This window comes from Bombus pyrosoma, linkage group LG2 (assembly GCF_014825855.1).
Source record: "Bombus pyrosoma isolate SC7728 linkage group LG2, ASM1482585v1, whole genome shotgun sequence".
In the NCBI taxonomy this organism is placed as follows: Eukaryota; Metazoa; Arthropoda; class Insecta; order Hymenoptera; family Apidae; genus Bombus; species Bombus pyrosoma.
In genome coordinates, this window is record NC_057771.1 from 10,602,031 (window position 1) to 10,623,855 (window position 21,825).

The 21,825-nt window shown below is 39.4% G+C and overlaps 2 protein-coding genes across 33 annotated transcripts in view; both read left to right on the top strand.

Annotated features, from left to right (window-relative positions):
* Nucleotides 1-2,407, top strand: part of LOC122574303 (MAP7 domain-containing protein 1-like) — a 202,394-nt gene extending 199,987 nt beyond the window's left edge. For all 31 annotated transcript variants that reach the window (XM_043741877.1, XM_043741906.1, XM_043741948.1 and 28 more), the window contains one exon: nt 10-2,407. In XM_043741877.1, coding sequence (XP_043597812.1) covers nt 10-23 — 14 coding nt within the window. In that variant the 3' untranslated portion in view covers nt 24-2,407. The remainder of the gene's footprint in view (nt 1-9) is intronic.
* Nucleotides 2,408-13,094: 10,687 nt separating this feature from the next.
* Nucleotides 13,095-21,825, top strand: part of LOC122574501 (protein Fe65 homolog) — a 149,268-nt gene continuing 140,537 nt past the window's right edge. For both annotated transcript variants that reach the window (XM_043742192.1, XM_043742201.1), the window contains exon 1: nt 13,095-13,391. The gene's annotated coding sequence lies outside the window, so the exon portion shown is untranslated. The remainder of the gene's footprint in view (nt 13,392-21,825) is intronic.

Consider the following 21,825-nt stretch of genomic DNA (forward strand, 5'->3'; position numbering starts at 1 on the left):
GATCTGCAGATCTTTTATCATAATGCGCGTATTAAACATTCTGGTGAACGGATGAAGAACGATTGGATTCGAAAATATACCGTGTTGCTTTGCAGCGAGTAATAGGTATAATACTCGAGATGATGTCATTTATGAGATAATGTAAATATGCGCTATCGATGTGTAGAAATGGAGACCTAAGTAGAGAAAACGGGGGCACTACGTCAAAAAGAAAAAAAAAAAGACTACTTTGTCCTTAAACGTCACGAGAAATGTAAAATAATATATAATGTTAATTAATAATATTATGTAACAGCAAATAGGCACTCAGTCCATTATAGTATGCTATAGATATAAATCTAATCTTTTAGAAGACCTTAAAGGGAATAAGGCCTGTTTATAACATATTGATTTAAAATACGCGTATATATTTTATTGTATTAAATTTCATTAAATTAATTTCACACGTGATTTTCACCCATACTGTAACATGTCGCGTTCAGAATGTTCTAAATCCTGGCAATTTTTAATGGAACGAGATTTTATCGAATTTGAGAAACACGAATTAATCGGTACAATGAAATCTTTATGCGTAAACGAACGTGTAAAACGGCTTGACAAATATTGCACAAGATGGTGAATTGGTTGAAATATTTTACGAAACTTATATCTGCCAAAATGACGTAGGAGGTAAGCTCCAATGATTATCCTTACATAAGAGATAGTATAATATTACCTTATAGAATTTGAATATAGAAAACGAGTATATATATATATAGTCATATCTAGTAAGATCTTCTGCAGATATGATGTAAAAAAAAAACACACATTTCTTCCATACTACATTTTGGGGCGTGCGCTCACTAGTCAAGCAATTTTACTGTTTTTATCATATTCTTCTCTTTTCCTTAATTACTATCCCTTTTCTTTTTTTTTTTTTGTTTTTGTTTTTTTTTTTTTTCTAGAAAACTCACCTAATATTGGTACTCTAGGTATCCACTAGATTTCATTACTATTACGTTTTCGTGAATTTAACATAAATTTTCTAGCTGTGATGTGACGACGATGACGAAGACGATGATTGCTTTGTGAAATAGCCACTGCATACGTTTATGAAATAAGAAACTGTCAACTATGTTACTTTATTTATAAATGATATTTTACTAGTTGTGGTAGGAGACGAAATGCAAATCTGCGATAAAACGTTTCAGTCAAAAATAAGACATTAGCATAATTATTAATGGAAATCCTAGTGAAGAGCTCGGGAAATATTTTGTAGCAATTGAAGTGAACAAAATTTGAAGGTCGCGTTGTGTTAATCATTATATACAGTAGTGGCTATTCATTTTAGTGATATCATACTAGTATACAGATAGAGAATGATAATTTTAAAGCCTGATGTTATTGAGCAAACATTGTAATTGGTGTCTAAGACATGAGTTATTTGTTACTATTGTGGCATACTATTATAAAATCAATACGATTAGCATGCTTTGTGTTTAACACTTGCGCAATCGCAGGTGCATAATAGTGTCTTATACACATGGTTGTTTATACAAGGGTTAATAAAGTATAAATCTGATTAACCTAGTTTTCAAATAGCAGAAATGAAGAAGAAAAAGAGAGAGAGAGAGAGAGAGAGAGAAGTCATCGACATGCCTGAAAGGATTATCACCGATCTATACAAACTCTGTATATCGTTTGTTGTCTCTTTTATTTTGTAATCTTTTTATGTTTGTGCTACGTACAATATTAGAAGTTCTCTTGAATTCTTTCCGCATATGTTCTATTGCGATTGATTTAAAGGAATTTCGCGCTGCATGCTTGCTATCAGTTCTTTTTCCTCGAAATTGTTTAATTTAAGGACTTTGAGCACATATATTTATGTAATACCGCAGTGTGTTGTATCCCAAAATAATTTCTATTGTGCAAACAGAAACCTGAGAATCGATATTTTAACGACACAACAAACAAAAAAAATCTGTATTTTTATCGACAAAGATTGTAGCACACTGCTGTACAGAAGCATACGATCCTAAGACACTTTTAATTGCCTAAGCTTCGTAAGCGCGTAGTTACGATACCGTGAGGGAACTCAAATCAGTTTTACGTATCATAGCTCGATACTCCACGTGGACTATTTTTAACCATAAAACTATCGTCGTTGCTTTCCGTGACAGAACTACGCAATGACTATATTATCGAGTTTATTTATTCAAACTATTTTATTCGGTCTAACTAAAACTATTCTATAAGAATACGTAATAATAATAACTATAATAATAATAACAATAATAATAATCCCAATACATACGAACAAATGTTTCTAAACATACAAATACTGAGAATGCTAAAGATCATCAGTCATGTCTAAAAATACTTCGTATTGTATAAATGCTTGTATGTAATAAATACTTAATATTGAAAATAAAAGAAATATTATTTAATAAACCTCCTAAACTTTCTTCCATTTCGTCGCGTTTACGATCGCGTTAACATTACAATGCGTATCGTAAAGTCCAACGATAATATTATAGCGACTATTGTGTTGCAGATTCACGCAAGCATCCCTTAAAGCCGTTTCTCGACTTCAAGCCGACGTGGAATATGTTGAAAGTTATACAAGTGTATCTTTTTATTTATTATTGTAGAAACACGTACCACATCTATTTTCATTTTAATGCGTAAACAACTAACATAGCCACAAGATAATGCCCGTTGAAAGCAACAAGCTATGAAATATGGAGCACATACCTGGATGCGGTTCGTCTCTAGGGTGTCACTCTCGTAAAAAGTAATGCTCCTATCTGGGAAAACTCTGTCTGCTTTAGCCAATCGTAGTATCTTTGACGAACACTCGTTTTCACGCAACCGAACCGTATCTGTAGGAGTACGATTCCATCTTTCATCGAAAGTCGCTAACTCTAACCTTCCAGCATATTTCCTTTCTATTATTCGCATCTGCTTCCAAAGCATTGTGTGCTCGCCGCATCTTTCGAGTTTTCTGTTGCCCTTTGATCTTTCTTATTTCCTTACTTCCGCAAATATCGAAATATCAAGAACAATTTTTACGGTAAAGCGCAACTTATCTCGTTCCGCTCGAATTTTGAAAATCGTTCAGAACTCTGTTACCTCGCACGGTACTCAAACATTAGCATAGGGAACAACTTTTGTTTCAGTTAAAAATATTTCTCTCTATCCCTATGATTGTTTAAGAGACGATGCCATAGGTTTTCACATAATTTTCCATACTTCAGAGGTAAGTAAAGTTTGATACATATAGAGACATTTTTCCCTTTTTTTGTATGACGATATATTTCGACGTGAGTTGTGCTCAAAAGGAATGAAATCGCTTTTGAGCCTCGTAATCCAGTGTTGCGTCTGGTGTAAATTAATTAATGAAACAACGTAATATCGCGAGTGTTCTTTCTCTTTGCCACGTTATTACGACCGAAATAGCGAAAAGGATCGTCGCTGTAAAATGAGGATTTTAGATACGCGCATGTTTTCCAACGGGCGCATAATTCCGGAAAATTAAACCGCAGCGCGAGATTACACCGAAAACTTTCCGACTCCTTCGCAACGTAATTTTTGGCCAACGATTTTGTTTCCCTGTTCCGTGCCATCCTTAACGCGACTAGCCTGGTAACGTTTAGCGAAACTTGATTCTTTACGAACCATCCTTTTTCACGGAGTGAACACACGTTTCTTACATGAAACACAGTATCCAAAGTTTAATTAGCAGCTAAACTAAATTCAACCGGTTCTTAATCTATCTTCGTTATCGAAGCAAATTTAGAAGTATCAGACAGCATTACGATGTTATCGGAACGATTAAAGTAGAGACGCGGAGCATAGTAATTCATCGTTTGTGAAATCCATGGCGGTAATTCTGTAATGAATTTTCTGCAACTTTCGCGAAACGTGAATCGACCAAATGAGAAAGGACCGGTCGCGAATATTACAATATACATTACAATTTATGAAGAGAACGACTACATTCAAGGTACCGTTTTACACGAGGGATTACGGTCTATATTTATCTTAACAAGACCTTTAGTCGAGGTATCATACTCACACCATTTGAGGAATATTTATGACGAATATTTCGCGAATAACGACCTTAATGGTTAATTTAAAGTCCTTAAAACGTATTAGAATATGTTCTCGTAAGCATCCGTATGATTAGTTGAAATCGTCTGGTCGTATATTTAGAATGGAAGGCGTTTTCGCGCTTTACCGAGTCTCAATAATTGTCTAGCAAACGACAGTTAATATTCTTCTCCCTAATTTATCTCGGAAACCCGGATCGTTCCGTTTTGGAGAAGGGCAGAGCGGTATTCCGGTAGAAGCTTTCGCAGTCAGGGCTGTAATCCAGCAGTCTTGGGCTCGCACATTCACGTGGCAGCAAGGGGTGGTACGGGTGTAATTTGCGGCTTGTAATACCGTGCCCGTCGTTTGTAACCAGTTCGGGATACGCAAGTACGGTTAAAGGGAGGAGAAGGAAAACGAAAAGGGAGGTAGAAGGAGGAAACCAACGTAACCGCATCGTCTCATCGAGGGGATGTTTTCCACATCTGAAATGGACGAAACTTCCCCACGCTCATTTCCTTGCCATCAGAAAATACATTTGTCTACTTCGCCGTGCTCCGTTACTCTTTCTCGACATCGCGTTCCGTATCGGTTGAATACATGTTTCAATTGCTCTGTACTTGTTTTCGCGGCAAACTTCCATTTATATCGGATCATACGCTAAAAGGGAAAGGGAAGAAAAAAAGAGAAATGGTGTCAGGCGAGGGAATTTTGTCGACTCTGTCCCCGGGTGCAATCTCTATGTAAATATTTTTATCAAGCCGTTGCTCCCAATTTCAGTAAAGATAAAGAATAAATAAGAAAAATGGGAGATGGAAGGGCGGGGGAAAACGCGAGACCGAAACGGCGAAAGATTCAAATGAAATTCCGTATTTCGTTTTACGAGCATGCTCGATTTAGCGGGTGGTTCAATGGTGGAAAGCCCGAACAGAGTTGAAAAGGATGCAACCTGTGAAGAGATGCATTCATTTTGCACGGGTCATAAGACCTTCTTGCGATACTAGAGAGGGTTCGGGACTCTTCTGCCGAGGTTACTGCACTTCAGGGACGACTTATCCTCCTCATCGACCACCAGGAATTCTCGCGTAACATTTTCTAAGGAATTCTCGAGGAAACGTACAATTTCTGAAAAGTTTCGTGGATAAAACGTCGGTCGTTGTACCTTATGTTTGTCGATTTATGTCTTAAATGCCACTGTAAATTTCTTATATACAACGGCTCAGGAACTAGTCGCCTCGCGTGCAGGTAATTTCTCGATATCATCAATAATTTCATCAATTTCATCTTCTACCTCGACATTTCAAAAGAATCACGAAACGTGAAATTGTCGTTTAATAAATATTCGTTATAAAAACGTTCGATGTTGAACGATAAGTATTTCCCTGAATATCGATGGTCGATAATAAAAGCTGATTTTACGTTTTCCAAGAAAGTAGAACGAACAAATTAATGGCAATTGGATGCCATATTTTCAATATTTATAGCCGAAGAAGTGGCACAGGAATATTCTGCGACGATCCCAATTTTCTCTTCAAGATACGATAAGATAAATAACGTGCAAAAAGATGTATAAAAAAGAGGTATGGAGATAGCGACAAACGAAGCAGCCAAAAGCAAAGGCACCAAAGAACTTTTTCCTATTACGCGTGGATTCATTCGTTTAATTATCTTCCGGGCGGCATTGCAGTTGGCAAAACATTAATTGTTCGGTTGATTGAAATGTCTAACGAACCCTTTCGAACTTCTTGCTTTACGAACGCGTCTAAACTTTTTTAATGGATTCGCATTTCATTTTTCTCGACTTTATCCTTCCTTCCATTTTCATCAAGGTAATAACCAGTCACAATGCTACCTCTTCTTCGTCAGACCTTCGGGGCTTTCAATGTCTCTTAAACACGAACGGATAGTCCAGTCGTTTATCGATCGCTGGTTGAATCGGCGACAAAACAAGCGGACATGCCGATTTAATTTGCTCTCGGAGAAATATTTTAATCCTTGAATTGTACGGATAAATTAAATCATCGCCACTTCCGGGTCACGAATTACGCTCCATTTCCAGCATTTACGCGTCTCCAGCAGTTAGGTTCCATAGGTTCCATCGATTGTCTCGATTTGACGGATTTCCGGATAATCCGGATAACACGATCGTACCCGCGCAGAATCGGCAGAACTTAGTTGTATTGGATGGAAGCCAATCCGGGCTACTGGCGATTGACAATTGGCGGTGTGGGAATGATTTCCGATGAGCGGACCAGAGAGAACGATGGCCGATCGAAGGCGGGTCGAGGACAGAAGAGAACAATGACGCGGAACAGCACAGATATTAAAGGGGAAATATGATGAAAAGCGTCCTGGATTTACCTCCGGCGAACTAGACGGCTTTTTGTTCGCCGCTATTTTATGCAGAAAAACGTCAAATAAAACTACTTGTAGGATACGCAACTGAAAGGATGGCCCCGCAAAACGATACCGCACCACCGGTGCTCTATTGAAAAACATTTGTACCAGAAACGGTTGCATCCGATTTAGGAAATTAACCAGGACAGGATCCGCGACAAAATGAAATGCTCGATCAAGTATCCGTTAAGATAACATTAACGAATGCAAAACGGAAACGCGAATACCATGAATACCGAAGGCACCCTTTAACCGTGATGCTTTTCGAATAACAGAAGAGATAACGCGTTTGCGCCTGAGCCAATCCGCCGTACCACCAGCTGACAATTGGCGGCGTGGCAATGATTTCCGATGAGCAGAGAAATGGAAGCGAGAGAGGGAAAAGGCGGGGTGACGAGGAAATTCGAAAGGGGGGTAACTGAGCAGGAGGAGAAAGAGAGGAGATAAAGACACACGAATATACGTACGAAAGAGAATGAGAAAGGGACGAATATATTTCGTTCGGCATTTGCGGTTAGCCGCGCACGGATTGCACCCGATTTCCCTCTTTCTACCCAATAATTTTACAAACGGCCATTCAACCTTCGTTTGTCTCACTTTCCACGTTTTCCAACCCTCCTCCCTTCGTTCGCTCTCTCTGTTCGGGCGTGATGTTGGCGCGGGCGATTCGCAGTTGTTCGGGGGTGAGAAAAATTCTGTGAAAAGAGGCTGGAAATTTTTTTTCACGCTCACAGGCTTGTAACGCGTCGCATCCGCGCCGATATCATCGGTGTGTGGTTAAAATCGGAGATAAAAGCGACGCTGATGGTTTGTAAAAGATTTTTCGTACAACATACAGCGCAAGGTAAACCAGCACGCCGGGATTAATCAAGCGTTATTCGCAGAGCGTCGGCCCGTTTCCCTCGATAAAACTGAAATATACGCGAACATCAGCTACGAATTATCTTGCCTGTTTACAGTGCGCGTTTCAATTAATCCTGCAACATTTGCCCACCTTTCGTCGGAGAAAGAGAGGAGAAATTGCATCTATCCTACGTGAATGATTAACTTGTATTTCCATCTGAAATAAGATACCGTACAACGGTAGAGGAATAATTAATTTTTTAATGAATTCTTAATCCGTTACGTCCAAAAGAATAAACTAAAGCGAAATGTAAAATACATATTGGAGGAGTTATTAAGATTTCATAGAAAGAGTGAGTCGGAGACAGCTCGTCTCTAAATTACATTTTCCAGCGTTTTCATCGCGACCGGCGCGCCATAGAAAGATTTAAAATAAGATCGCTCGGTATGATAAATCAGATTTCGGTTTCTATCGTTTACTCACACCGCAATATACGTAGCCGATGAAAGATTCAACTAGAAAATATGTTGAGACGTCGATGTTATTCTCAACTATAAAAGTTTGCGAGATCGGGACTCGAATTCAAGAAATAACAAGACGTCGATTGGAGAAATGGCAGTAAATTCAAATGCACGCTGTTCAAACCCAGCCCTAGAGGCAGTGGAAATAAATTCAAACAAAGTGGCGAACCTGAAGTGCGCAGGGCGGGAGAACCAAACGAAGGTTCGTCGGAACTTTCTCGAAGGGAAAGTTAGTTTCTCACGATTAGACTTTCACCCCCTTCCCGGTATCACTACTTTCGTTTCCGCTACCTCTAAACCGCCTCGAGGATCGAGATAGAGAAGCTTAACCTGGCCGAATGAAATTTTAATTTTTGATAAGACGCTCCATTACTGAAGCCACCCTTCCATCCCTTCCGCTTTTTCTCTATCTCCTTCTCGACTGTCTCATCTTCTACTCTTCGATTTCTTTCTCGCCTAGCAGGGATAATGCCGGTTTAGAGATATTAAATATCACCGAAACACACAAGGGTCGAAGTAAAGAAGATACCATTTGCAGAGTAGAAACGCAGAAACGTAGAAGCTTCTTGAATGTTTGAGGGCTGACTGGCGAGTAAGGAACGTCGAGCCTCGTAGTTATGCAAAAAGAAATGTGCATTCGCGAACGGATAAATGGGTTCGTAAGGCACGAATGTGCCGCGAAGTTATGCAAAGTTTACGTAGGGAATTAATTGCCAAAGCTATGCCAAGATAAAGAGCGTTTAATTAAAGGAATAATCAATAATCCTTGGGGCGACTAGACCTTTTAATGAACAAACTTCTTGAAGTGTGCTCCGAGGAAGTACAAGTTTGAAGGTTTGTACGATATTTTTAGAAATTTTAAGTTTAACCCTGGCTGGTAATTTAGTTGGCTAAACTGAGCACGATAAACCGAACGAGACAAATTCATTGATCTTTGAAGCGTTTCTTCATCTCCTTGGATATAGTTGCTTCTAAAGCAATAAAGCAAACGGACATCGATACCTCAGACGTATTCGACGATAACCAAGATTTCTAATATCGTTCGTTTCGGATGAAATCAATCACGTACGTGTGCTTCATTCTTTTTAGCGCTCTTTCAATCGAAAATTCTGATCAGTATTGAACTATCAGTTGATGGTTGTCACTACAGAAACAATTGCGATTTCACGATGATGCTGGTAGGAAATTGAGATACAACTAGAGGTAGAGCCACGAGAAGTGTTGCCTGTTAAACTGATAACGGAAGAGACAAGGAGTTTCATACCGAGGAAGAAAGAGACGAAGTAAGAAAAAGAGAGAAGCAGCGAGAAGGAGGATGAGAAATAAGGACCAACGAGTTTTCCATAGTTGGTGTGGATACATGTATGCTGAACGTACGAAAGCAAAATACAACGGAGAGGCAAAGTGACGTAGAGGAGTGGTGACGGCAGAAAACGTGGTAGGGGGATGCGTTATGTCATGTGTGAAATTACAATCACCCACCCCTAATGCGTTTGCCTTGACTCACTCCATTCTGTTCAGGTACAATGGTGTGAGCATGCACGTACATCCGCATGTTACGACTATTTCTATAAGCACATGCTATTATTACACACACATAGTAGAGCGTTTGTGTATATACGAGTTACACGGTCACGCTGTTTGGCATTCCGGGTATAGCTCTTTATACCGGTACGCGAGATAATGAACACAGTGTCTGCAGGAAAGTGTGCACCATATGATGCGAAGGTCCGGTGCATCGGCCCTGAAGAACCTTTGGTAAACTTTGACGTGTAAACTAGTAGCTAGGACGCGACCCCGATCAGACTGCTCGATTATACGAGCGAGCTCGAAAATATAATCGTTTAATGTTCGTGCATGCTTTCGAGCCGGCCAGGTGAACCTAGTAAATTGATACACCGGACAATACAATGGTTGTTAATTCCCCGTCAGATACAACGGGATATTAATTAATTACGTATATGCAACTTTAATGTACTCTGTTTGTCAGTTTGTGTACAACAATTGGTTGTATTTAACGTTTACGAAGTTCTTAGGTATTTTAAACAACCACTCACTGATGCGCTACAATTTCTTGTCGACAAATAATGTATATAACACGTATTAGAAATTGTGAAGTATCGGTTGGAAAATTAACGGGAATGTAATTTAAATCTGACCACATTAGATTACGTATTTTTGTTAACGAATGAACGAAAATTATCATTGATCAGGATTACTGTGCTTAATACTGTGTTCAAACGAACGGATCTCTGATGCGGAATATGAGTCAAGAGTTGTCAGCACGAATGAGATTAATAAATATTAGAGGAACAGAGATACCCGAGGGATGCGCGTGATTTAAAGAGGTTCATGCCGCTGAGTGTTTTAATAAATAAACGGCCGCCGAAGTAGTAGCACACAAAATTACTTGGGAAATAGTACTTTTTTTCACGAGTCGACGGGTAATCGTTCCTGTCCGACCTACCGCTCGGGATAATTAACACGTCTGGGATCCTCGAATATTTGTAAATGTCACAGGCAGAGCCAGTCATACATAAAACACAAAGTAGGAAGCCATATGAGACTATTTCAAAGTTTAACGTATATTTTATGAAATGTTTTTGCTTTAACGTTGAATGATAGAAAGTAGTTTTTAACGATCCGCCCAAATGAATGGCTTACGGATATCACCTAAGAGCGCAACATGTGTACATATTAGATTGACAATATACTTAAATATATTCAGACTCTGTATTTGAAAGCCAGAGTAACTCAATTTATTTTTTCCAAAATTTATTGTTGCACCCTTCCTTTACATTTTTCATCCTCTTTCCATTTCCTTTGTTCATTCTCGCTCTTCCCTTTCTCTTCTCCCCCCCTCCCCTTTATGTCATTCCATTAATTAATATACTAATGGTTATACGATTTTTATAAAATTTGTATTTATGGTATATGCATTGTGTTAAATTCGTCCCTATTTCTCTTAATTATAAATTCCTGTATATCCAATAAAAGTCTTTCTCCCATTTTATCATAATCATCCCCGTCAAATAATAACAAAATCCTCAAAAACCTCTGGCTATTCCTTCAATACCAAATATATTTCTTTTTAGTGTCTGATGTCGTGCTGTTAAGTAGGCGACAGACTTTAATCATGATGTACTGAGCGTCAAGTACATCGCGAGCTCAACGTTTTACAAAACTGTTGCGAGTAATTACGAAAAAAGGGTGAAAAAGATGGGATCATTTAAATTAAACCGATATACATGATCCCAGTATAATTACTCCATAACGTGTTCTCTTGGTGATCTAGCGAAAATTTCTAATTTAACCTGGCGTCTGATGCGAACGAGCTCTAGCCTCGTTATTTTTATGGTGTTTGAATTTAACACCGTTTAACCACACCCTCTGAAGGATCGCAGGCGGCTCTGCTTAAAGGGTAATGGCGCGATACGCGATATCTCGGACTCGTTTCCTGCGAGTCGTGCTTTTACGAAATATTACATGACTGTTTTTATTTAAAAAAGCGATGCAAGATACGCGTAAATTACGAGTACACGAACCGTTCGTATTGATTTTTGTACGCCTGTCCTAGGAAGCGTGTGCCACGACCCTGCAACTCACTTTTGTGGCCCTCCCTTCTGACAAATACACAATTACACATACCGTTCGTGCCACGCTTCCTGAATCCATTGTCTATTATAATCATTAACGGGATTTCGATTATCCGGCAGAACGCCTCGCCGCTGCACACGTAAGCTTTTCCATTTTCTGATTGTTAGAGATTTTATCGATTATTCGCTCCCTCATCGAAGGCTCGTTCTACGCCAAATGCTTGTTACAGATTATCATTCAACAATGGTTATATCTGATTTTGTTGTAATTATCGGATCGATCTAAAAATTTCTACAATACTCGTGGTATTTACTCTTAACGCCATATATGTACTGTATGAGAATTATAGTGGTGCAGATAAGTCCACTGCTACTTTTCATAGGTTACTGTTCTATGTTTATTGTTACAAAAAGTTCGTATTTTTTCAAGTCATGAAACTGCATTGCGGCAGAGAACAATCTTATAAGTTAATTAATTATAAAAATAAAGGAATTCAAATTTTTAAAAATATCAGCTTATACCATTGTAATTTCCAAACCGATATATTATTGGGACTCTGTTAAATTCTGTTCCTTAATAATTATTATCGTTTTGAACTATTAATTGATGTCAATGCAACCTTCCATAACCTCCAATATATTTCTATTAAAAAGAAATTTAAGGTTATTCGAAAGACATATTAAGATCATAAAATGTTACTTCTAACATAATGATATATATCTATATATATATATAATGGAACAATTCAACATCATAATTCTTAATATAACTCCATATGAACACCCAAAACACGATCAAATCGGAGCAATCGATAGGAAACGTATGAAATTACTCATTCGCGTCTTCGGTTGTTTTTTCTCGGGAAGCAAAACGAACTAGTTCTTAAAAAGAATTGCGATTTCCTTGATGTTCCAAATGAATATATTGATCCCAATTGCATTGAATCTAGCGTTATAAAACCGTATTAAACATTCTGATATCTTGTTCGAAGTTTACACAATAGTACCGGATCATATATGTATGTGCATCAATCGTTGTTATCGTCCAAAAATCTGCTACGTTAACAATTTAGTCGGTACAGAAATCTATTTACACATTTACCACCGTTTATACAACCAATAAAACAAAAATGCATGACGTATCGATCTATCGTATACCGTGTAACCGTCATATTACGATCACTGACACTTTAGTATTTGAACTACTAAATACATACAATATTCCAAATTTCTCAAACATTATCAATAAAACACAAATGCGATCAATATAATCATATCTTAAATTATGTATTTTAACAAATATAATATTTTCTATGAAAGTGACGCTTATTAAAATCAAAGTAATTAGCAATACTGCATATGACTTGCGAACTACGTCGTTTGAACCTGCATGCATCGTTGACTTCAGTGAATATATAATTAGTGCTTATTTCCACGAGGAACCTGTATGTCACATATATGGAAAACGGTAGTGGAAATTTCGGAAAATCGTTTCGATAGTTGTTACGAGGGTAATCGTAGAAATTAGGGAACAATACGGATGAAAACCAATATTCCTGGATGGTGGCTGTTGGTGGGGATTGGAGGGGTGGCCAATAGCGTTTGCGCGGGAGAAAGGTACGAAACGGGGGACACATTCGTAGGGGGATCGTAGGAACGCGGTCGCATCGTCGCTCGGCAGCGCCGCGACGCCCTCGAGGCGAACTAGACGTGATACTCTGTGCTCGCCACTATTCGGACTTTTTGGCGTTTCTAACCTTGTCTTTGCGCTGGTGTGTTACTCCCTTTGTTCATACGTATAACGTAGTGTCGTGCGTTGTCTTTTTTGCTCTTTTTCCTTACATACGTTCTTAGTTTGTGATCGTCAGTTCGAGGTGAATCGTTCGATTTGTGAGCAAGAAAAAGAAGAAAGAGTCCGCTGACGCGGATTTTCGTCTTACGAAAATGCAACAGATTTATACGGTAAGCGTTCTTTCTTTCCTTTAGTACGAGCCTTTTCGAGGTCAGTCGCGTCTTTCACGATCATTTTCAATCGCTGTCACTCGTTCGCGCTCACGAACATTTGAACGTGCATCTCTTTGAATCAACTCGTTCTATAGGTCCATTCGCATGCTGCGTATTTCGCGCGAAATTTTCGAAGCGAAAAATTATGAGTGGAGTGATGTTATAAATTACATATTAATAATTGCGTTACGTGGTTGACATTTATCGCGAATTTGTTCGTTATTATGTTGTAAGGTCAATAAGGACATCGACGTTTAATGTCGCGTAAATCGGCGTTCAAATTCTATTCGAACGACGCGACTGACAATATCGCCTCACCTGCTGTTTTGCAACATTTTGCTTGTAATATTTACGAATTGAGAAGCGTTGGGATATTCGGGGTATGGGATAAACAGGACACAAGTTTAACATGCCCGCAGGCAATTTGTTATTTTTATATCACTACATATACGCGGCGAAGGTAAGAAGCCAGTTGCACTTTAGAAAAGCAATATATTTTTCTATAGAGGGCAATAGTGTAATTTTCTGTGTATGCCCTTGACACGGTTAATTTGCTTGGACAGTCGATAACATCAACTGTCTACAGTTTTTAGAACACACGAAGCGTAATAATCCTGAATTAAATGTCTCCACCAAGAAATTCAATATTTTATGTATTTTTATTCTGATTGATCAATACAATCAGGTGTTTGTGATTTTTTTTCTACGGTCAAATCTTACTTTTTACGAAGATTGTACATAATGACGATCGTGCTACGATCGATCCTCTTGAATAATATTTAAAGACATAGCTAAAGGTCGACCAACTTGGCTGTTAAATTTCCTCATACGCTCTTCGCTGTTGAGATTCTTCTATGACATAATGTAGATTTTACGGTTCGTGAACAATATTGGTAATAGTTTATTTGCATTATTTCTCGTGTACATGCGTCCACTGTATATTATTTATAGTACTCCGGCATTTCCTACGAAACATCTAATCATCTATCCCAGAACGCCAGAATCTAATCTGAATCGTTTAGAAAATATATTTATTAAACATATAATTCTAATGACAAGATCGACAAAGGGTGTCGAAAAAGGGAGAAGCGACAAAGGGAATATAACTATAGTTTCGTCTCCCATCAGAAGACCTCTTCTTCTTTTTATTCTCTCGTTTCCATTCTCTCGAAGCGTCGAACGTGTCTCTTGTACAAACGGCAGAACCACGCTAGCTCTCTCCGTGTATTATTTTTTTGCTCTTTCTCCCTTCGTTCTTGTTTTTCTCGTTTTTCTCTCTACTTTATCGTGGCACCGGGGACGGAAAGACTGGTCACGGATGTTGTTTCTTCCCTTGCTCTTCTCCGCCGATTCTTCCCCGTTCTCACTCTCGTCCTTCGCCTCTCTGCATTCCATCTTCTTTCCTCTAGGCTTTTCCTTTGTCTCCCTGGAAACCTTGCGGTAGTTATGCGACGTTCAGCCCAGCCGCTCGGCTGGTGGGGTTGGAAAAAGGGAAGGGGGTGACTCGAGGTTGTGTAGGCGGGAGGGGGCATCGGAGTTGAGGGTTGAAGGAGGAGAGGATACGGTCCTGAACGTGACTTGGATGCAATATTTAAAAGCGGCACAACGTCAATACTCCACTCTCTCCTCTTCCTCCTTCTACTACTGTTTCCCTTGGTTTCTTCTTCGGCGACATCTTTGCGATCCCCTTTACGATCGGTTACAATAAGACGATCCTGAATCGGCTGCTTGGTCTGACCTTAACCCGGCATCATCCCCTTGTTCTTTAGAGGAGACCCTTTGCTATGGTCTGAAGGGAGCTAGACCCTAATGTTTCCTAAAATTCGTTACTTCATCCCTCGGCGCACCAGTGACCGGTGGCCGGTTTACGAAATTTCTCTCCGTTTAACTTTCATATTCTTTGAAAATCTTATCCGATTACCTTTTACGGATCGAGCAATAGGAAATTAGCGAAGGGTGAATTTTTGAACAGTTACATCCACGAATTGATAAGGAACATGAAATATAAGAACGTGTGCCATTTATCGTGCGGTAATTCATTGGGAATGACGCTTAAATTTTAGATCACTCTCGACCGAGAGTTATTGCCGCGCTCGTCTTTGCTAATATTGCCGCTTCGGGAATATTTTATCAATTTTTGACGCTGCTCGGTAATTTATCTCTAACGTCTTTCTCTGTGGTGGTCGAAGGAAGGACAACGAAGCGCAAAGGAGAAAAAAAGAAAGACTAATGAGCAGCGTGATATAAAAGGGCGAGAAAATGCAGGAAGTTATGACAATTATGAGCAGGGGAGGAAAGAACCGTCTAGGTGTGCGACGGCTCGTGAAATGAAATCGGTACGAGGAACGATCGTTTATAAGTTCGACAGATGAAATTTTTCTTTTCATCCGTTTCTTTTGCTCTTATCCTTTTTCTTCCTTTCTTTTTTTTTTTGTCACAAAACTACGGATCAGCCGATAAATGGGTCTTCTATAATTCAATTAGGATATGAATCGACAGGGAAAAACGAGCAGAATACATTCGTCCGCCAATATTCGATTTTTGGAAATGTTATTAAGGAAAACAAAAATCTTCAGGTTCGTTAAATTATACCGATCGGTTCGTTTTCTTTTCCGTTTCTTTATCTCTTTGTTCTTCGATCACACGTGATGTCACGTTCGTGACTACTAAATCCATCGGTAAATTTTCAAGCGTAGCATGCGAGTCACGGAAAGAAAACTCCTCGTACTGTATGTGTGTGTACTGTATTCTAATTAAAAGGGAACTGTAAAGTTTATCCGTTTCATGCTTATCTTTATCTTTATTACATTTTCCCGAAACTTTGTCTTTCGTTCTTTATCGAGTTTAGCTATTTTAAAATATCATCAGACTTTCCTTTTCGCTTGTCTTATTTAACTACGTAGTCCTATTTCGTCGTAGTAGGTTATTGAATATATCGGTTACATTTCCAACATTATGACTTATTCATGAATTAAATCAAACTCGACACAGTTTCATTTTATAGACAGTGTCTATATCAAGGATATTTGTATAAAACATTTCTCCAGATATTCATTGCGATAAAATAACTACTTATCGGATATTCTTTATTACGTAAAATATTGTATTTGTTGATCATATTGTTGTACATTTTACGTAGATATTACTTATAACCTCAGGCATTTAATATTCGGAAAAATCGAGTTACATTCAGGGCTTAAATGTTAATTCTAAAAATACGAACTTTTTATTACCGACTGTAGGATGAAACATCCTTGAGAAAATAATTTTAGCAATGTTATCATATTAATCAATAACAAACTTACGTGAATATCTTACACGTTGTTTTCTTCGCTGATAGCTAACTATGGTTATAAAACCGATTATATAACGCAGACACGGTATGGCCAAGGATTTTACGATGACCTTTACAAGGCTCAACTTCTTGGAATTCGTAAAATTTAAAGGTTTATTTCTTTAGCGAATCGTTAGAAGAGGTAAAAATGGATAAAATAGCCGGTAAAACGCTAACACTGTCTGATCGATCTTACATTGCGCTCTTTTGCGCGCAGTTAAACATTGTCGATAATTCTCAGACATCGCTTTATCCGAAATTTAATGTCAGTTTAAATCCGGGAAGACATAGGAAACGAGAAATTATTTTCAGGAGATGATTTTGAAGATTTTCTGGAATTATTTGAAGAAGCTGTTAAGGACTCGAAGAGACGTAAATTGATTCTGATGAAAAAACTGTATTAAATGAGATATTTTGATTTTTTCTTCTTTCAACGCATAACAGAACGTAAATATTTGAATTCCACCCCAGCTGTACGATCTCTTTTTCTTGTATTTCATTTTATCTGCACGCCCTTGCCCTTGACTTTCTCACCCTGACTGTTTTCAGATACCACCTTATCCCGAGCTTAATTCGCGGAAGGAACGGTCGATGAAGGGCGTGTCTGGATGTTCGAGAAGAGCATTTAGGAGGAGAGAAAAATTTTATGCTTACATAAGAAATGCTTGCTCCGTAATATATTCCAAAGTTGAACATTTCGCGGTAACGTCAGGATGACATTTAACATATTTTCAATGCCTTTACCATAGAACTGTGTTCCTTCTGTATCGTTCATCTTGTACAATACATTCTTGTATTATGTTTCGTTACATATTCATAACACAGGTTACAACGTCGATATTACAAGTTTTGTGTTAATGTCAGTAATGCATATTCGAGCATATTCACGACGCTTTAGCCAAGGACTATCTGTAATCAATATTTGCGTGTTGCTTTCACGTGCAGTACTAACTGCTATTGACCGAAATGCCACTCGGCCTGAGCGTCGCTTCGTGTCGTTTCCTTCGATAATGATCCTATAAGGATTCCGAAAGACATCCTCGAATCTATAGTTTTACGCTTAATTCTGATACGTTGGCTATTCTGAGAACCGTTTAGGTGGTAACTGCTTCGTGATACTGAATTTATGAACTTAGCACGCTCCTGTTAAATTCAATAATGGCACCAAGATGATGATTTACGAAAGCTGCAGCTCACGAGATACAACGATCCGAGTTGTAAAGTCGATCGCGAGACGGTTTAAAAGCTTCCAGCAGGATTAGAATGGAGAGGGAAATGAATTCGTTTATTTACCATTAAAGTCGGGTGTCAACGAATAAATTTCGCGCGTCACACCTTAACACGCGGGGGTGTAAAACGAGACAAGGGTGAAATATTTATTTTAACGCTGTTGTAATTACGTATTCCGCTATAGTAGCGTGTAATTTAGCTGTTGAATGCACTTACGTCACGGCAAGAGTTTACGAGCTGTACGTTACGAGCGATTCACATAAGTAAAGTTATAGTGGAAAGATGATTTAAAATAACAGTACGAAGCTGCGGGTCCGAGAAATTCGCTCGAATAATACAAAAATCTAAAAGTATATTACGGTGGCCAAAAAATTGCGTGAAAGGAGAATTAACCGTCGTCCTATTATCTGCATGGAAAACGTAATAAAGTTATTCGTATTGTGAGCACGAATTGATTTTCATCTAGATTGGAGATACTAATTTCGCGACTTGTCTCGCAACTTACCCCATCAACTCGTCCAGACTTTGTCTCCTTGCTATGGTTTACAGGAAGCTCTTCACGTTGTGTTACAACGTAGCGACGTAACTGAGGGAGTCTCCCGAGAACTTTCGACCTGGAAATTCAATTTTCATCGCGAGACTCGTAGTAATGTCTCGCGACTTCTTTTTTCTTTCTTTCCTTCTCGCCGCCTCCTTTTTTCATGGATCTTATCTCACCCGGGAGACGTGGAATGCCTATAACGGGCGATTTTTGCATCTTTTCTCTTCGCATGTCAGGAATGAGAGAGGTCGCGAGAAAATAGGAAAACCGTCTGGAAATAAAGCGAGACAAAGGATAGATAGAAAATGTACGTGGGCGATAAGAAGAATGACGAAAAAGAAGAAAAACGAACAGAATAGTTGGCGTTCACAGGGACATTTTGCACAGCGAGAGCCTCGAGTTATTTTGAAAAATTCAGAAACATTGCCTCTTACGGATTGTATTTTACGACTTGTTTCCAAGTAATGGCAAAGTGGAAATCGATTTCTGCCTTAACTTTATAGTCGAGCGTAATACAAACTGGATGATAGAAGTGTTGCCACCGACAGCTGTCAGACGTATAAAATGCATTCGACTGTTGCATTCGATGCCGCGGACATATAAAAGTTTTAAACTAAATAATAGTCTTCTTGATGACTATCCGTGCGTAACACAACATAATTCGGCTTTTGTGCTTCTGTAGCAGATTATATGATAATATTTGAGCGCCGTATCCTCATGTTAATATCTAAGTTAGATTGACCGGAAAGGAAGATCGTATCTCTCACAGAGGAGAAGGAATACACCTGTTACGCTGTTGAATGGACAGGCCCGGCTGTATGTAGATTTGCATATGCATATTCACACTCAGCAACGGCGTGGGATTACAAACAATTCCTTGCACGTTATCCTCGAGCAAGTATTTAGATCGTCACACACAACGTGAAAAGAAAATGGACGCACGGAACTTGCATTTACGTCGTAGTAAATAATTTCCAAAATAAAGGGTGTTTCCGTGCCTTCGACAATTTCGACACTTTTATTCAGGAAAGGCTCCGTTGTGGCAGAACTGGCTTATCCTCCTTTCTTCCGACAATATTGAGGTTTGTACTGTCCAACGGTTCAAGGATGATGCTTACAGGCTGATGTCCTATCGCTATCCTAGTATCTCGGTGAGACTAACTGGCAGAAAGGGTCGTGTTGCTTCAATGTGGCGTGGTTACATGTGTTTGCCTCATAGGTGATCGTGGTGTCACGTGCGAGGGTGTGCGCGCACCGTCTTTACTAGAGAACCAGCTACAGAGGGATAACACCATTTTATGTCCTTGGGAGGTCGTAAAGATACCAGCAGACGTGCCTTCGCCTTTTCCTCCTTCTTTCTCCACCCGGAGCTAACGCACGTTTCCATCCGTTCGTACACGCAGGAAACATGCGGAACACAAAATCAGGCGCAACGAAATTGCCCTATCGACCTGTCTTTCTTCGCAGCTTAGGAGGAAGATCGATCGATTCATTTAGTAGCCAGACCAGGAACACGATAAAAAAGAGGAGGAAAATAAGCGGTGTATATTAAGTTTCGGATAAAATAGAATCTAGTCTCGAATCGAATTAAAAAATATCTAGATAATCTGATTGATTAAAGTTACTTAAATCGTGAAACGTTGAATTCAGTTCTGTGGCGCCTCCCTCTTTCTCTTTCTGCAAAAGCTGGTGTGGACGACGGTGCTTTATCGGCTAGGGAATACCAGCGCATCGTGACAGGCTAGAGATTAAAGCTATTGTTTTCGCGCTTACTCGAATCGAATGACCTAAGGGAGGACAAGAAATACGAACTCGTTTCGAAGCAGCTTCTCTGTTCATTTCTTGCCATGTACCGACTATACCTATACGTGCTTTGCTAATTTCCGGTAATAGATCTTCGCCTCTTATATCAACAAGCTCCTCTTGTTAGTGGCCCTCTCGGTGGTGATAGGATTTTATCGATGTTCAAACAGTTCCCCGTTTCATCTTGTTATTGTTCGAAAGGTCCGTTTTATTTTTGCTTCAGTGGTCGGTCAAGTGATCGATACTTTTCAAACTGATAACATTTGCTACATAGACTTTCTAGTTATTACGAGTTTCATCGTGGGCCCGCGTGTAAACCGTGTAAATCGAATAAAACGATCCACTTCTCCATTGAAAGCTACTTGCTCGTGAAACGGAAGAACAGACTACACGCGTGCATACTGTTTTTCCAATGGCGCGCCCCCGTAGGTAGATTACGCATTTTTTAACGTTGTAACCGGATAAGAAAATTCCAATGTACGAACGGCGGAACAATTTCCAAGGAACCATCGCGTTATCACACTGTGGATGTTAAAGACACTAATTCCTGAATTGACAAGAACCAAAATGACTTATTCTCTATAATCTGCCAGAGATCCCTGAGCACCCGCGAAAGTTTCACCGGCTAAATGAACCCCTAAATCACTCAGACACGATTTATTATCGTTATTACGCGTCGTCGCGAGGTGGGAGGCTGCCAGAACCAGAGAAGCGAACAAAAATCGAAAAATGGATAGACAGAGCGGGAATAGAAGGGAGGAACAGGATTGGCGTTAGTGTTTACCGTCCGTTCCCGCGGGAATCAACCGTTGTGTTGGTAGCAGTGAATGGCACTATCTAACTTCACCCTGTTCGCTGATTCGCAGCGGCAATGTTTCAAACTCTCTTCCTCTCTTTAGTTTTTGTTGGCCCACTCTACTTCGCTGCCCACTACCGTTTGATACGTTCCTGTTTCACTCGCGGTGACGCAATCTCAAAAAAATCCCCCGGTTATAAATGGCGTTAGAGATGAAAATGAAATTTCTCGTTGCTGCACAGTTCGCATTACACGCAATGCCGATGGTCGCATTACAGGTGAAAGCTTTGGTAGTCTTCGCGCCAGAGAGTTTTCATCCCTCTGATAAATCCTTTAGCGAGTCAGCATAATACGTATTTAACGACCTCCGCTCTTTGTTTCTATTCGAAATCACAGTTTTCCGATTTCCACGAAAAGGATGGGCCAATTTTCGAGCTATGGCTCCCTGATATTTTCTATAGTAGTTATCCGCGCGGTGTGGTGGTGCGTGTTTGTGTGTCGAGAGGCGCTGACGTGGATTATAGGAAAGCGTGCGAGGGAGAAAATCTGTGTACGTATATACAATCGAACGAATGGCAGAAGGAGGAAGGATAAAGAAGGACAAAGAGATACAGGACGAAGGGAGGGAGGAAAAGAGAAGAATTCCAGCAGGAACACTGAACAAGAGGAACCCTTTCCAGGGCGATGC